This window comes from Pogona vitticeps, chromosome 3, assembly GCF_051106095.1.
Source record: "Pogona vitticeps strain Pit_001003342236 chromosome 3, PviZW2.1, whole genome shotgun sequence".
NCBI lineage: Eukaryota > Metazoa > Chordata > Lepidosauria > Squamata > Agamidae > Pogona > Pogona vitticeps.
In genome coordinates this window covers 111129157-111146173 of record NC_135785.1, presented here as the reverse complement: position 1 = coordinate 111146173, position 17017 = coordinate 111129157, and the positions used below count along the sequence as shown (strand labels likewise).

Genomic DNA, 17017 nt, shown 5'->3' with positions numbered 1-17017 from the left:
AAACCTGGAATCCAGCCTCACCTTCTGACCAGGAGGAGGTACTGCAGATCCTACAGCTCACTCACACCCAGGCAAGGGGAGGGAACCAGATCTTGGTATGCAACTTTCAGCTCACACAAGATGTTATCCCTCATGGAGCAGAGGAAATGGTCACACTGCTCCTCCCCACGTGCAAATGGCAATGGATGAGCCAGGGATTAAGAATCTATAGACACATTTCACAGTTCCAGTAGCACTACTATTCTAGGGACCAACACAGTGTGCCTTTACACACACACACACACACACACACACACACACACACACACACACACAAATGCTACAATTACCTCATTATACGTTGCATAACCTGTTTCAGTAAATGTCTTCAAGAGAAAACAGAACAAATAGAGTGACAGGTATTGTTGTTACTGAAATACACCTCACGAATTTTTCACAGAAATACACCATGTCCCTTATACATCTTGGTTTGCTTATAAAGCAAAACTCTACCACTGCACTTCAACAATTATGCTAAATACAGAACAACAAAGTGACTACAGCCTAGTTTATGGTTATGAGAGCAGTACTACTTTAAAAGGGAAGATTTAGGAGTCCTGTTGGTTCGAACGGAAAAATATAAACAATTTTCTCAGAATCCTGTGAGCTGAAGAAAATGCAAATGGTATGTATTTCAACAGCTGGCTGGAAGACTCAGTGGTTTTGGCATCTGGCTGTGGAACCAGAGGTGGGGAGTTTGATTCCAAATTGTGTCTTCTGGGAGAACAGTCAGCCTGCGTGGCCCTGGACAAGCTGCACAATCCCAAAGTATCCCCCAAAGAAGGGACTGGTAAATTACTTCTGTGCATTCTTTAATTGGAAAACCCTGGAGAGGGTTGCCATAAGTTGGAATCAACCTGACACACACATTATGTACTTCAAATCTGTCTGCTAAACCACTGAGGTAGCACAAAACAAGTAAAAACAGGAAGCTTGCTTTGTGTTCAAAGAAATGCAGCTCCTTTTATGACAAAATAACATTTATATGAAAAAGCAAAGACGTCACCTGTAAGAAGTTGTCCTGGCAACAAAGGAATTCATTCTTCTTCATGATGGATTCAGAAGTTAACACCAATTCATTTTTACTGAGTGCTGGCTCACTTCGACTTGGATACACTGCCTTAAGCAACAAAGTAGTATACAGGCGAGTTACATGGGCATTTTTCATTCAGTTTCTTCAGACAATTAAATATGCTTTCAAAATCATATTGTAGGTTGTGGGTCACATTGCTTTTACAAATTCTCCCATTTAAGGCAAAAGAACAACAACAAACAGTTCTGAGATAGATCCTTTAAAGTTGTTTTCAACAGATGGTTGTTGTGGGTTTTTCGGGCTCTTTGGCCATGTTCTGAAGGTTGTTCTTCCTGACGTTTTGCCAGTCTCTGTGGCTGGCATCTTCAGAGGACTGGAGTAGGAACTCACAGAGCATGGACAGAGTTCCTACTCCAGTCCTCTGAAGATGCCAGCCACAGAGACTGGTGAAACGTCAGGAAGAACAACCTTCAGAACACGGCCCGAGAGCGCAAAAAACCCACAACAACCATCAGATCCCAGCCATGAAAGCCTTTGAGAATACATTGTTTTCAACAGCTTTAGAAATCTTGCAGAATTTTGAAGAACACTTTTGCAGAATAGATGCTAGATCAAACATAGTACATTAAGAATTCTGTTTCACAGCTTAACATCATGAGTGGGAAAATCTGTTATTAAAGGTCAGGATTATCTTCAAGTTTATTGATATTCCTACCAATATAAGAAGGCATTCTATACTTACTCTGATGTTGTCCAGCACACGCTTGAATTCCAGAGGTTCATCTTTTCCTTCCATGGCTGCAGGATCTAGACCATCCCCACCATAAATGAACTGTATAATGTCACCAGTAGAACTCCTGACAGTCAAGTCATACTGTGAGCACAGATCTTCAAGTGACTTTACCAGGCGTCTCTGGGAAAAGATGAATTGGGTGAAGGACAGTCTCTTTGAGACATACATGGGTCAACACAGTTTAGTTTAGAAATCGGATGTTGTTAGCTGCCAAATACAGGATGGCTCTTATGACATTCTATTTGCAAAAGGATATAGAAATAAATGTTTATTCAGTTGTGCAACTGAATTCACAAGGACACACACACACACACACACACACACACACACACACACACACACACACACACACACACACACACACATTTTAGTATACGGAATATAATTGCAAATGTACCACTTCATTTGAGTCTCTGAAGTGAACATTCCAACACACTTCTATGATTCTGCTCAACTGTGTATTTCTTACTCTGGCAGGGTTTAGAATACATGATCTTTCACCTCTACAATCCTGTAACTCTGACTCATGTCACCAATATTACAGACTGAAGCTATCAGGCAACCATCTTCATGCGTTGCCACCACCTTGTGTAAACCAACGGTTAACATTTATTCACCAAAATATCGAGAAAATCTTAATTTACTTAACTGAAAAGTGCACCACAACTCCTATTTGCAAATATTATGGTCAGAAGTCTATTGTGGTATTTGTGAAAAGTTTGTGTAACTTGGGGCAGGTAACTCATGAAGTGCTGGGGCATATCTTGGCTGCCTAGTCACGTACATGACCAGCTTTGCATCCAAGGTGCACCATAACACTTTGTCACTGTGCTGCAATTAATTGTAGAAAGTTATGCAAACTTTGCATGAATATCAACAGGATTTTGTCTGATACATAAGTCTCTAAGAGTTAATAAGGAAGAGAGATAGTTTTTAAGAATACAGTGGCTGGAAGAAAAATTATCTGGAACCATAAGCCCTCTTAGCCCCCTTCCTATGTGCCCTTTAGCAAGAAACAGAGGTATTCTTTAATATGAAACTAGCCTCACATAGACATATAAATAGTGACCTGTCCGGTTCACTTCAGTAAAAAAACAACAAAAATAAATTCTAGGAAATGAGGCAGAAAATCAACTATAAAATGAAAGTCAGTTCAGTCTCTTTCTTATCAAAAATATGGCCACACAAATTTAGCTAGAACACGGCCAAAGAGCCCGAAAAACCCACAACAACCAAATTTAGCTAGATTTTGGAGAAGTTGCTTTTCCCCCCTTTTCAGCTATAACACTAAGAATCCCCTAAACAGCCCTACCACTGACCACGTAGTTGCAGGATTTTGAGAGATGCAGTGGAAAACAGCACGACTTCCACATTCTGCCTCTAATATGTGAAAGTGGGCTTACTGTTTTGTATAAATGTTTCTAGGCTTTGCAAAGCTATCTCTGTGTTAAAAAAAACCTGCCAACCCATTATCTTCCCTACCATCTTCATACAAGGGTCTAGGTACATGTGGTTCTTTCTGTCTGTCTCCAATCCTTCACTCACAGAATTGAAACTGAAAGGGGATGGAAGTTACCCGTGGGGAAAAAGAATACTAGTTATTTTCTTGATTTAAATGAGGCAAAAGAAACTGTTAATATAATAAAGAGTAATGGATCATGATAGTTTGTTCTGCCAAGATTGTCTTGTGCCCACAGGGGAGTGCCCCCAGCTACCTGCATGTATCCAGTTTCAGCTGTTTTTACAGCTGTATCCACGAGACCTTCACGACCAGCCATTGTGTGGAAGAAAAATTCAGTCGGTGTCAAGCCAGAATAGAAGCTGTTGGCAACAAAACCTTTAGCTGCTGGAAGCTGCAAGAGAAAGAACTTGTCTGAAATATATTCCACAACAGCCTGTATTCAACTCCAGCAATACCGAAAAGTGTCTGACTAGGGTCAGCCAAATCTGTCTTGAAATCTTCTCTGAGACATTATGCTCACTGAGCTATCTTGGGTTGGTCACTTTTTGTTGTTGTTTTCTACCTCACAGAAGATAAAATAAGAAAGGGGAAACCATACACTTGAAACAAAGATAGAAGTGTTAACATCACACACTTTGTCAGAACACAGGTTGCACACTGGGTACCTAAGCCAGTATCTTTGCCTGAGTGGCTTTGACTTGTGGATTCCTCAGGAAATGCCATATACACACATTTGAGACAATCCGTTGTAGCCAACAAGCATGTGAACAAGTGTCCTCGCATGACCCGTAAGGATAAGGAGCAACAGAGTGATGGCCTTTTTTGCACAGAGATCAACATCCCATTCCAAAACTGCAGGGAAAACCACAAAGACACTCAGTGTGGGGTATTAAATAGAGTGATGGACTAGGACTCAGGAGGCCTGGGTTCGAATCTCTGCTCAGTCACGGAAACTCACTGGCGTCATGGCAGTGCTAAAGTCACCCCCAAAATACCCCACTAACTTTGAAAGCCCTACCAGGGGTGCTGTACAAAACTCAGAAAGTTTTCTTTCAAGCAATAGCTGAGTCAATCGGTGGGTTGTCTGTCACAACATCAATCTCACATGATGGCTTGTTTTTCCCACAGCCCATGACCACAGGTCTAATATTTATATGCACTGTTTTCATCTTTATCCCCCCGCCCCAAATACTCCATCCTTAACTCCATGGCAGGTTCCTGAGTGACTTGTACAGTACCAGAAGCCACAGATCTATTTCCTAGGGGATTGCTCCTGCTCCATTCTATGACAGTGCTTAGCAATTCTTAACAGAGAAGCAATTCTCTGTTTAACTAAAAAGCTCTTCACCTTGGAATGCTTCTCAAAATGAGGCAAGGATCGGTTCTCAAAGCCATCAGGCACTCGTGACCCACTAATAGCTTGTTGTCCGACACAAGCAATCATCTGGGATATGTTAATGAAAGAGCCTACCAGGAAACACACATACAAAAAAATGTTAAGCAGCATTCTTGTCTCACATCTCAATTCACAAAGAAGTCCCCCCCTTCTATTTTTCATTCTCATGTAAACTCTCAAAACACCATGGAGAATTTACTGGTTACTAAGAAATGAAGTATGACTTATAGTCAATATTAATGTGTGTGAAATATTTCACATCTTATTACCAAATTAAAAGGAAAATGTGATAAAATCCACTGACTTCTTCTAAGGTTAGACTACATATAGGATATACAGTGGTGCCTCGCATTACAATGTTAATTTGTTCCAGCGAAATCGCTGTAGAACGAAAACATTGTAATGCGAAAAGCCCATTGAAACGCACTGAAACCCCCTCAATGCGTTCCAATGGGCTGGAAACTCACCGTCCAGCAAAGATCCTCCATACGGCGGCCATTTTCGGTGGCTTTCTTGCGAGGAATCAGTCCAAAAACACAGCGGGGAGCCATTTTATTTACCCGGCAGCCATTTTGAAACCACCGATCAGCTGTAGAAAATCGTCGTTTTGCGAAGAATCGGTTCCCGAAGCAGGGAACCGATCATTGCAAAGCGAAACAAACCCATTTAGATCATTGTTTTGCGATCGCAAAAGTGATCGCAAAAACGTCATCGTAATGCGGGGCAATCGTAATGCGAGGCACCACTGTATTTGATTTGAATATACTTTTGCAAGCTAAGAACTGTTTTTCAACATGCACAACCAAATGCCAACACAAGGCTCCTCTGAATCTACTCATAATTGGGTGGCCCGCAAATTGACCAGTACATGACATGATATAAAATGAAGACAGAGCTGTCTGTCTTCCAACTATGTGATGAAACTCAACACACAAAGAAGGGAATAGGGATTTGCAGCGACATTTAACAGACAAAGAATCTGATTTGAACAGGATGTTGAACACATAAAAATAAAAATACATAAAAAAACAACACCCTGCTTGTGCAGGGTTCATGATTCCATAATCTCATTGAAGCCAGACGACCTTGGTTGGCATTGACTTTGGCCACACCACCAATCTTTAGTTGCTAAAACCAAATGAATATTGGAAATAGGAAATCTGTTTCAATTAGATGCCAACCATGTACAATCAAGTGGAAGGACTGTTTGCATATACATACTTAGCATTATATTTACACTTCCTTTTACTGCTGCAGATTCAGGTTTTTATGAGCTAGGGCAGGGAGAGGAAGTCTATATACTAGATATACCCTTCAGAAAACAGTTTTGCTATATAATATTGTATGGACTGACAACAGAAATGGAAGAACGATTTGATCCTTGTGTTTTTTAGATTGTAACCATCTTACCTTTAGAACCACAAAGAGCCATGGTGAGGGGGCTGTTACTCTTATCTAGTTCTCTAAGACAGGCACTCCCAGCATGGTCTCTAATCACAGACAGCTCTTTCAGAATCAGCGCCTAGAAAGAGACTCACAATTCTTAAATAATGATTACAACAGTTTATTTACAGTATGCAGTATCAACCTCAAAGCTTTCATGATATTGCAACAGACTGTAACCACCAAAGAAGAAAAAGTAGCTTAAAAATGGGCACACTGTCCCTAGCAAAGAACATCATTCATGTACTCTCTGCAATATAATAAAATGCAACCAAATTATGGAGGCAAGAACATGTGGATTGCCACAGTCACACAATGTAACTGGATTTTGGGTTTGACTTTTAGAACTTTGATATGGCAGTCATGCTAGTGACTGAATTCAGGGTCTGAATTGTTGTGTGGTGAATAGACTGATGAATTGAATAGAAAAACAAAACAGCAAAATCCCAGGATGCTCTCTGACCAAGAGCACAAGAATACATAATCCCTGTCTGGCACACAGATCAGGAGGCTGCCCGATTCCCTCTGTTGTTCTAACCAGTTTTGAGAGATGCACTATTCCTGTGGCGATGACCATCACATGTCAAATAAGCTTGTGGCAAGAGCATTTGCCCTTCTGCAAAAGGCAGGCAGGTGACAGAATGGGAACATGAAGGGAAATGAACAAGTGCTGAGAAGGGACAAAAGGAGAATATCAACTGAAGAGCACTGTGATGTAGAAACAGAGACTGCATTTCAAGTGGCCAAATCACAGTAAATCAATCAGAATGTTAATGACTATGCCTCACCCCTGGCTGGCTTGAGAGCCTATCAAATATAAAAAGTCCGTGGTAGAGGCGTGACTCCTGAGCTATGCAGACCCATTACTCCAAACAATGAACCACTGTCATTAACTCACCTCTAATGTTTCTTCTGCTGTACAGCCAGGCTGTTGCTGTAGCTTGCCAGTCTTCAAAGCTTCGATATATTCGTCACATTTCTTATAACCAGCATTCAAAAGTTCATATTTTGCTTTCAGTAAACCCTGGCCAGGGGTTACATCACCAATTCCAATGGAAAACCCTCGATTAGCTAAGCGTTAGCAAAGAAAGATAAAATTTCCATTTCAGCTTCTTTAAGGTCACACAGAGAGTTTTATTTGATCTAGTGCCTTGACTTACAACCATCCCGACATATGACCATTTCGAGTTGCGACCAGCCCCGGCCACAAAATTTTGCTTCGACTTGCGGCAGGAGCTTCAAGTTGCAAACAGAAAAGAGGCAGGGAAAAAAGGCGGGGAATTCAAATGTAGGTACTAACCGCTGGTCAGGGAAGAGCTTTTTTCTAGCTCTTTCACCCCAATGGCTAGAGTGAGTGCATTGGAGGAGGCTTTGGACTGCCTGGAGCTGCTTTCTGCTCCTGAGTAAGTACATTTACTTTGTTTTGCAGGGCGAGTTTAGGTTTTGGGGGGGGTTATGTTTCTGTGCTGTGATTTTTTTTGTGTGCGTTTTTCCCCAGCCCCATCACGTTCCGATACGGCTTGATTTGTTTGTTTATTTTTTTCAGCCAGAATGGATTAATGGGGTTTCAATGTATTGCTATGGGAAATGGTGCTTCGAATTAACGACCATTTTGTGTTACGCCCATCTTCTGGAATGGATGATGGTCATAAGTCGAGGCACCACTGTAGCTCTGTATTGAATTCAAACCATGGCTGCAAAACCACGAGGTAATTGTCTTTTCTAAAACTTGCAAAACTAGCTTAAATGCTATTTTTGGTCAATGGTTTTGGATGCTTATGCTATATTTCTGTACAGAATGTTCTTTTTGCCCCTTCATTCTTTCCCTACTGCATTAGTTCATTAGACATTTCTATACACGATGGGTTAATATGTCTTCCTGAATGGAGTTGTTCCCTGCCTTGATTAATAGTGGTGCATCATTCAGCCTAAACATTTGAGAAAAACCCTTAATAGGGATATTTCTGAGTAGGGAGGCCTGGGTTCCAAACTTCCTACTACCACAAAACTCAGCAGGCAACTTGGTGGCAGTAAAAAAACCTCTCATGTCAACCTACTTCACTGGGTCACTGCAAGAATAAAATATGCAGTGGAGATAATCATGTACACTGGCCTAAAATACTGGCCTGAAATCCTGGGGAGAAAGGGAGGGATGGCAATACAGTCATGAATAAATAAAATTCCTACAAATCATTTCTCAAAGGCACTCACAGAGGTAGACAGGAGCAAGTCTGGCTAGTCGTGACATAGCATCAGCTGCTTCCACTTGTCCCCAGTCTCTCAGCAAAATATAGAAGATATTATTCTTCGATCCAGAGCCCAAAGTTCCCTTGTCCATGCTGCCACACATCAGCTCACTATTGTGGACGGTAACATCTGAAACACAAACCAGCTTAAATTGGCAAACTAAGCCCCCTTTATCTGCTTTGCCCAGGCAATGCTCATTCTCACAGAGACACACAACTCTGTATCTCTTTAAGACCTCAACTGACAGCAAATTCCTCCATTCAATCCTACCCTCACATATATACTGAAAAATAGCATACTGTAGAGGAGGTTACATAAGAACCTCAGACCCCCTAGTTTTTCATAGTGAGTAGTGTAGATATGGTAGATAACAACCAATAATTTGCAACAGTACAGCTCACATCTAGGTTTATAGCTTCAATGAGAACTAAGTCTAAGTAATCCCATAAATACAGAAAGGATATGATGTAGTGGCCTTCTCCTTGCCTCAATGTCCATCTATTAGAGAAATCATTTTCCTAACTACTAATTCAAGTGCTTTGGAAATAATATTAAAAAGAAGGCAGCTACAGTACCTATGAGATCCCTTAACATCGCATTTTTCAGCTTTTTCACACTCAGAATCCACCTTTAACCCCAATGTGCAACACAGTCACTTCCTTTCCTCATTCTTCTGCTCTCTTAATATATCTGACCAAACTTTTTACAGGGATGGTGCCACTTGTGAAACCTACTGCGAGTTACAGAATAATCCGGTGGCAGGTCCTGACCTGGTTGGAACACCACTGTACACACCTAGAAACAAGTTACCTGTTAGACTCAGAAATCATTACCAAGTCAAACCATATATATGAAAGGAGAAATTTTAAGAACACTCAAAAGGCAAACCCCATGAACTTATCAAAAAAAAATATGCCAGAAGTATGAGAGGGTTTGGTGAAGTCTCGTTCATTTCCTAAGCATAGCTCTTGCCAAATCAAAATTTAAAAATTAAAAATTTTAAAACAATTAAAAAAATTAGGAAATACTTAACAGCCTGATTGGATTGAAAGGATGTTCTTGATTAATTAGCTCTCAAACCTAAATCTAAACAAATAGAATTGAGCCAGTTTCCATCTGCAGATACGTCATTCTGCTTAGTGATCCATCAGTTTCCATCTGCCAACTCTACTAAATATATCAGGTGTATTGAGTTTTCTCCAGAAGGACCTCTAATTCCTCACCAAAACACTCTTCTGAAAACTCATTGGTTTGCCCTCCTTAACACTAAGAGTTTCAAGGTGTCTGGCTTAATCCAGAAAGCTTTTCTATATATTCTATCTAAAGTTACTCAACTTTGCCTTTTCTAACCACTTTTTCAATCAAACGTGTATTAACCCATTAGCTCTAATCTTCAAGTGAAATAAAAGCACAGATATTTCACTACAAACCAACTTTGTTTTATCAAAAGCCAGATAACAAACTCTTTTGGTGGTCTCATAAAAGAAAAGAATGCCTCTGCTGGATTAGAAGAAAGATCTATTTTATCTTTATTTCCAGCAGTGTCCAGCCAGCTGCTTCTGGGAAGCTCACAAACCAGTTATTTCATACTACTTACCTGTCCTGCCCTTCATCTGGAGGTACTTGGGATAGGTACAGACATGAAAAGACACTTAAAACAATTCTACAGAATAAACAAGAGAGAAAAATCTACAACTGACGTGAACATGCTGGGTAGGGCATCCTGGGTGAAACAAACAAAAATGGAAGAACTTCCAAAGCTCTACATCACTGCGCTCCAAAGCCTGGCATAAAAGCAATATCTCTCCCCAGGATTGCCATGATTGTCCAAAGCACTGATTGCCAGACATAGACTTGCTATCAAACACACAAGTTATGCTTAGGAATCACAACCAACAGTTTTTAACAGACTTGCCCTCCATGATTTTTAAAATCTTCTTTCATATCAGTCAAAGGCTTTCGTTAGGCGTTTTGCCAGTGCCTTCCATGTAACTATTATGCAGTACAGTGGGGTCTCGACTTACGAACGGCTCGACATACGAACGTTTCAACTTACGAAGCGCTCTCATAGGAATATATGGACTCGACTTACGAACTTAGATTCGAGTTACGAACTCTTTTTTTCCCTTTTTTTAAAAGCTAAGTCATCTTAGGTTAAAAGGAAAAAAGAAAAAAATATCCCCCTCTAGTGGCAGAAGGCGGAATAGCAGCTTCCCATTAGTTTCTATGGACGAAAGAGCAGATACGGATTAAATGGTTTTCAATGCATTCCTATGGGAAATGCAGATTCGACTTAAGAACTTTTCGACCTGAGAACTGCCTTCCAATACGGATTAAGTTCATAAGTCGAGACCCCACTGTATGTTTATAAAAGCCCATTCTTTTATCGGTCTTAAACTTCAATTCTTAAAGAATTAATTTGTATAATCATAAACAAAATCATAGAACTTCTGAGCTTGAAGGGACACTATGGATCATTGAGTCCAACCCCTGTCAAGGAAGCACAGCGGGGAATTGAACTGCCAACGTCTGGCTCCATAGCCAGATACTTAAACCATTGAGCTATCCAGCAATTTTCAAAGATTCTTTGAAGAGACAATATAGTTCACTTTTGCAATCATCTAATTGTGGGTTGAATGGCCATCCTCACTTACAGGAATCGTTGTTGCACAAGTCTTCTCCCTTGCCACAATACTGCTTGCCCTTGGTTCGGAGATTGGCCTTGACAGGGCAACTGTCACTGGGCTTTAAAATTATGCTGAAGACCTGCTTCCCCGTCCACAGTGTAACAGGCTGAAAGAAGACACAGAGAAAAGATGGCGAATGCAGGCTGAATGGTTTCTACCAAACTAGAAAAACAAAACTTCTAATACTTTTTAGGGCAAAGATAAGGGTGCCCTGTGGCCCTCTAGATCAGTGGTTCCCAACTTTGCATTCCCACACATTCTTGGACTAAATCTCTCATAAAGCTTCACCACTATGTGCTGGCCAGGCTTTCTTTGAGTTGTAGTCCAAGAACATATGGGGACTCAAGGTTGGGAAGCACTGCTCTAGATGCTGTTGACTCCAATTCCCATCAGTTTGGTCAATAGTGAAGGAAAATGGCTGCAGTAGTTTACTGATTTCCCACTCCTGCTGTAGGGACTTTAACTCACTCTTTCACTACTTTCTAAGCATTTGAGCCCAAGTAGCAATGTACCCACAAAAGGCCATGGAATAGTATCAGGGCTACAAATTGCATTAGCTACACAAATCTATAGTTGGACAGTGTCACCGAAGCGACCAACATGAATTTGACCCAACTCCAGGAGGCAGTGGAAGACAGGAGGGCCTGGCGTGCTCTGGTCCATGGGGTCATGAAGAGTCGGACATGACTTAACGACTAAACAACAACACCACATATCTAGAACAACTGTACTCACAGATCAGAACACTGTGCTGTTTTGCCTACAATGGATATTTTAAAATCATGATGCGGTTTTAGCATCATTCTGCACAGTCAAAAATGAAATATAAAAATATTTAGTCCAAGAGAGACAAGCTGTTGAGATGAACCACTCAACTGTGTTCAAATTACAGCTTGCTGTCTTTCCAATATGCCTCTTTTCTTGCCCTGTCTCAAAATACACCTGTTGATACACTGGACTACAGCACCGGTGACACTGGTTCTATGTTCACACAAACAGATACTACTCCTGGAGAAGAACAAGCTATTAGTGTCGAAATGCAACATGACCCATACCTTGAGGATTGCTGGAGGTGGAAGGCGCACTTTAATTTTTTCATCTTTGCCAACCAGGATAGAGGCAATAATCTGACAGGCTTTAGCTCGGTCAAAAAAAGTGTCTTTCAAAGTGAGTAGATAGGCACCTAAAAAACAAAATGAGAGAAAAGCACTCTAGTGGAAGAGAAGGCAGGTGGCACTGACCGATATGTATCTTACAGGCCATACGTTTTAACACAATAGCACTACAGAAAACAACAGTGAAAGCAAAATACACTTGTGTGTCAGTTTATCAAAAACCTGTCATTTTCATAGTTATCAGATATTAAAAATGACCATTATAAAGGTAAATATTTTGCTGTTTCTGGCATATACCCATTGTATGCATTCTATGAAAACAAAGCAGCTAGGATGAAATGTCAAAAGTGGCCATTTTTAAGACTACGTCTTTCTTAAAGGCAATTTAATATTGATGAAATGTTGCAGTCCATGTAACAACCACTTAAAACTCTGCACTGGTCTCCCTACCATCTGTACCGAAGACCAGGCCTACCATTACACAAAAAGAGGCACCCATCTCAGGTTATGAGGTATTAGGGGCAAAATGTTATTTATTTTATTGCATATTTACTGCCAGATAGAGCTGGAGATGGTAGAATTTTCTGCCTCATGTGTCAAAATAACTTGATTTTCTTTGGGGCAACATATTTTGACTTGGGGGAAACACCATTTACTGTTGTGCCTCACATGAAAAACTGTCTTGGGTTGGTCATACAGTGGTACCCCGACTTACAAACTCAATCCGTTTTGGAATGACATTTGTAAGTCAAAAAGTTCGTAAGTCGAATACCATTTCCCATTGAAATGCATGGGAACGAAATTAATCCGCTCCAGAATGTCAAAAGGCAAAAAGGCAGGGGGAAAGGGCTGGAAATTCCAATTTCCTGCCCTTTCTCCCTGCCTTTTTGGCTTGGGAGGTCTCAAACGGCTTCCTCCGATGTCGGGGGAAAAGCCCTTTGATAGCTCCGAAGGTGTCAATCGCGGCAGCGGGGAGCCCAAGGAGGTCTCCCATAGTGGCGGGCAAGCCCTGGGAGACCTCCCTGGTGGTCCCCGCCGCCGCGATCGGCGCCTTTGGAACCCTCAATGGGCTTTCCCCCTGATATCGGAGGAAGCCCGTTGAGAGCTCCAAAGCCAAAAAGGCAGGGAGAAAGGGCGGGATATGTATTCATATTTCCAGCCCTTTCTCCCTGCCTTTTTGTAGGGAGCCACTTACAAATGGCTCCGTTGGCAAAAAAAATGGCATTGACTTGCGAACGGAGCATCAACCTCGTTCGTAGGTCCAACTCCGTTCGCAAGTCGATGCCAATTTTGCCAATGGAGCCATTCATAAATCGAAAAGTTCTTATCTAGGGACGTTCGTAAGTCGAGGGTTGACTGTATACTGAAGACAACAGCAACAGTGCTCTAACAGGCAAAGTTCTCTTTCAGCACAGAAGAACCTTAACTATGACAGTAGTCTAAGGAGGAAAGGTTCTATCAGAATGAACAAGAAGCATCTCATCCAGATATACTTAACATCACTGCCACGCAGGAACATTTAGGAATGCTTCAAAACAAGCAGGGCATGCGCACTCACAAACACTTGGTAAAATGACTTTAAAGCACAGACCTGTAAGGAAATCTTGAATTGCAGCAATCAGGGGCTCTCCATTTCTTGGAGTTACCAAGTTTGCTTTAGTCTGGTAAAAGAAAATTTTTTTCACTCACTCATTAGGCAATTTCACAAAATGTTGCACTATTTATCATCCATAGCTATGTCTGCTTTATGACTCGTAACATACCTCACAACACGGATTGTGAGATAAATCTATGAACCAGGCTCACTGGCAGATCAGGTACCATCTGTACCACCGAATCAACTCATCAGAACTCCCATGAGGCTTATTTGTTTCTCATAACATTAGACACAGAACAAGAACTGAACTAAAAATTCATCAAGAGATTCTACTCCATTATTTGTGGGCTTCAACAGGAAGAAAATCTTTTTAATTACACTGTGTGAGTTTAACAGAATGGCAAGAATCCTATTGTTTTTCATGTAAAGAAATGAAGCTATACAAGCTGCCACCTCATATGCCGGGAGCAGCACCATGCGTGTATGATCAGACACACAATCAAAATATGACCAAAACCTTATCAATATCACACAGCAGCTGCCAAGATTCTGTTTTCCAATATATTAATTAAAAAAAAACCAAGGATTTTGCACCTTCCCATGGAAGGTACGGGGAGTGTCTATGATACTAATGGACTGGTAATCATTTTCAGGCAGGATTTTAAATAAGTCTGGACGAAGGAAACATTCCATTTATTACACTTAGTTTTTTTTTTAAAAAAAAACTTAAAATGTTTTTAAATTGTTTCTAATCTTGATCAATGTTTAATTGTGTTTATAGTTCTGTATAGTATTTTTTGACTTTTTATTATTGTACAGTTTAAATTGTTGTGAGCCGCCTTGGGGAGAAAGGGAACATATAAATAATATAAACAAATAAGTATGTATATAATAAATTGGTAACATGTCATGCATCTAAAAAAATGTTCTAGTCTGTGAAAGGTTATACAAACCAAACCACTGTTAGTCATGTAAGGTGCCACCAGTCCTTTTGTTGCTTTGCTTATAGCTAATTACTGTATTTCCATAGCACAAGAACCAATGGGAAGACTCAAGTTTTCATTATATCTTAAAGCTCTTGATTTGGACACCACACTAAGCCATAACATTAGTTTCTAAAGATTTACCCCTTTGTTCCACAGACAGGCCAAACAGTAGGCCTCAGTGCTTTGTCTCCTAACATTACAGACCAAATTGCTTAGGTGACACTAACAATATCATTTTGAACATGTTTCCTCAGAAGTAAATCCCACTGGGTTCAGTGATGCTTACCCCTCAGACAATTTGTTTAGATTATAGCCTAAGTTTTAGAACATGTAAAATCTCATGAGGTTATTTTACAACAGGAATGAGGCCAATTTATGGCCTCCAGATCACATCAGACCGGGGGTTGTTTTACTCAATAACTCTAAAGTATTTTTCTAGAAAGATCATAGAAAGACCATTCTTGGTTTCACTTCCAGAAATCAATGTTACATCTCTTTCCCTGATTATATGTGTATATCACACTTTCCCTGATTATATGTGTATATCACACTTGTAATAGTATGTGTGAGGTTGCATTTCATACCTTGAAAGCTCCTGTGTTAATTTTATATGATAATTGCTCACTTACAAGTCAGGTGCATGGACTCTTGAACACTGATCTGACAGGGAGTGGCTCCCACAAATGCAGAAGCAGCCATCAAATGCTCTTGATTATAAATTCCAACTAATTCTGATTCCAAGGTTAACGTTTGTCTTTGCTAAAGACTGCCACTAAATTACACTTCTCGATGTAGATTAGTTACTTCCTAACCTTTTGTGGCACATGCAATGGCCCAGATCATAACTATTAATTTGCTTCCTCCTATACTATGTTGTAGTTTACTTTCCTATTCCCTTTCTCCTAACCTAGTACAATCTCCTCTTCCATTTTCAAAACAATGGAAGAGGGATACCGATGCATTAGGCAACGTAGCAGCAATATATAGTAGCAACCTTGTACAGTTCTTTCAGAAGACTAGGACCAGCAATAGAATTGATCAACCTCATCTCAACAAAGAGTGGGAACAGTGGTTTCCTCACCCCCATTAGAACAAGTGCTTCTGCTTTGGCCTCCTCAGTTTGCGGAAGATGAAGATTCATTTCATCGCCATCAAAATCAGCATTGTATGGTGTACAGACACATTCATTAAACCTGAAAGTCCGGTGGGGTTTTACTCTAGCCTGAAAAATATTATCAAATCATGAAAGAAAACAAAATGACCTTCGGAATACATCAACCACATTCCTGGCAAATTTTTGAATCTGTTTTCACATTTTCTGTTTTACACACATGTATGTGTATGTATGTGTGTGCACAGAGAGTGTTCTTTACCTCCGCACACTGCTAGAGGCTCAACATGACACCACATTATATCCATTTAATAGCTTTACCCACATGCTGGGCAGGAGGAAATATGATGTTGTTATGGCAACTGGGCTTACACAGATGGTAATAGGTTTTCACAGGGAAACTGAAAGGATTAGATATGCTTTATCTCAAGGATATAAAACACTGGCTGGATCTATACGTGCAACAGAATAAGGTAGCAGAACAAATACTGCTTCAAAACACAAGCAGGAACTTGCATACTTAAATCCACTCCCTCCCCCCATTGAAAGTGCTCCCTCCAAGGAGACAAAGAAGAATCAAGAAGAAACCATGAAGAAGCCAAACTTAATCAACAGAAACTGGAAGAGAAATTGGATAAAATCAACAAGCAGATCTGCATGATGAATACGCAACTCCAAGAAATCTAGCAAAACACCACAGAGAACCAACAAAGAATTGAAAAATTGGAAAACAAAGCGGATCAAACAGAAAAGAGATTAGATTAATTGAAAAAAGAAAACCACAAACTGGTTCAGGCTAACAAAAATCTAACAGATTCAATGCAGTAATGGAGATGGAAAGAGCCACAAACATTTTTAAATTCCAAAACATACCAGAAGACGAACAGGAGGACTTACCAGAATTGATGGCAACCATTTTGGCAGAGGTACTGGGAATTGGAAAAGAAGACTTGGGAAATGAGATAGACCAACTATATCGATTAAATTCAAGTTATGCGAAAAAGAATAGAATACCACGTGAAGTACACATGAAGTTTGTGAAAAGATCGACAAGAGATGAAGTACTGCAAAGGACCAGTGAAGACCCAATACAATACAGACAAAAGGA

General features: G+C 40.4%; 1 protein-coding gene across 4 annotated transcripts in view; it reads right to left on the bottom strand.

The window, feature by feature from the left end:
• Positions 1-17017, bottom strand: part of POLR3A (RNA polymerase III subunit A) — a 61208-nt gene that overhangs the window by 26133 nt on the left and 18058 nt on the right. Inside the window, exons 11-22 of one of the 4 annotated variants that reach the window (XM_072995028.2) lie at positions 15880-16020; positions 13807-13876; positions 12156-12283; positions 11068-11206; positions 8378-8542; positions 7065-7237; positions 6134-6245; positions 4676-4794; positions 3581-3718; positions 1815-1985; positions 1046-1159; positions 330-365 (exon numbers count right to left, since the gene is read on the bottom strand). In XM_072995028.2, the coding sequence (XP_072851129.2) occupies positions 330-365; positions 1046-1159; positions 1815-1985; positions 3581-3718; positions 4676-4794; positions 6134-6245; positions 7065-7237; positions 8378-8542; positions 11068-11206; positions 12156-12283; positions 13807-13876; positions 15880-16020 (1506 nt within the window). The remainder of the gene's footprint in view (positions 1-329; positions 366-1045; positions 1160-1814; positions 1986-3580; positions 3719-4675; positions 4795-6133; positions 6246-7064; positions 7238-8377; positions 8543-11067; positions 11207-12155; positions 12284-13806; positions 13877-15879; positions 16021-17017) is intronic. The other 3 variants (XM_020809459.3, XM_072995029.2, XM_078391062.1) reach the window with 3 other exon arrangements.